General features: G+C 49.7%; 1 protein-coding gene across 4 annotated transcripts in view; it reads right to left on the bottom strand.

Annotated features, from left to right (window-relative positions):
• SCML1 (sex comb on midleg-like 1 (Drosophila)) overlaps window positions 1-384 on the bottom strand; it is a 37,907-nt gene that overhangs the window by 24,050 nt on the left and 13,473 nt on the right. For 3 of the 4 annotated variants that reach the window (XM_010855882.1, XM_010855881.1, XM_010855883.1), the window contains one exon: window positions 147-384. In XM_010855882.1, coding sequence (XP_010854184.1) covers window positions 147-384 — 238 coding nt within the window. The remainder of the gene's footprint in view (window positions 1-146) is intronic. The other variant, XM_010855884.1, reaches the window with a different exon arrangement.

Raw genomic sequence — 384 nt, 5'->3', positions numbered from 1 at the left:
CTCAAGAAGTGTTAGTCATCGTTAAGAGTATCACCCCAAACTAGTACTCCAGATGAGAAACAAATAGCTTACACAAGCTTGCATCCAAGTGCTAAGGAGTATAGGGTAAATAATGCTACCAGGAACAGGTGTCAGTTCATACTCACCATAAGTGCTCGGAGTGTAGGGAGGCGAGATACTCTGCCTGGAGGGCTGGGGATCAAATAAAGGTGGATAGGTCACAACGTCAGGGGGAGGTATTGGTTCAGGTCCCATGTCGGGCAGTATGGCTGCAGGTGGAGTTATAGTGGCCTGGTCCAGTGGGAAGAAATTGTGGGCCCGTGGGCTGCTGCAGTAAGAGGGTCCCTGCATGGGTTCCTTCTGCATGTATTCGTATGGCTCATA

Source organism: Bison bison, unplaced genomic scaffold, assembly GCF_000754665.1.
Source record: "Bison bison bison isolate TAMUID 2011002044 unplaced genomic scaffold, Bison_UMD1.0 scf7180017864369, whole genome shotgun sequence".
NCBI classification, from domain to species: domain Eukaryota; kingdom Metazoa; phylum Chordata; class Mammalia; order Artiodactyla; family Bovidae; genus Bison; species Bison bison.
This window is presented reverse-complemented; position numbering and strand designations above follow the sequence as displayed.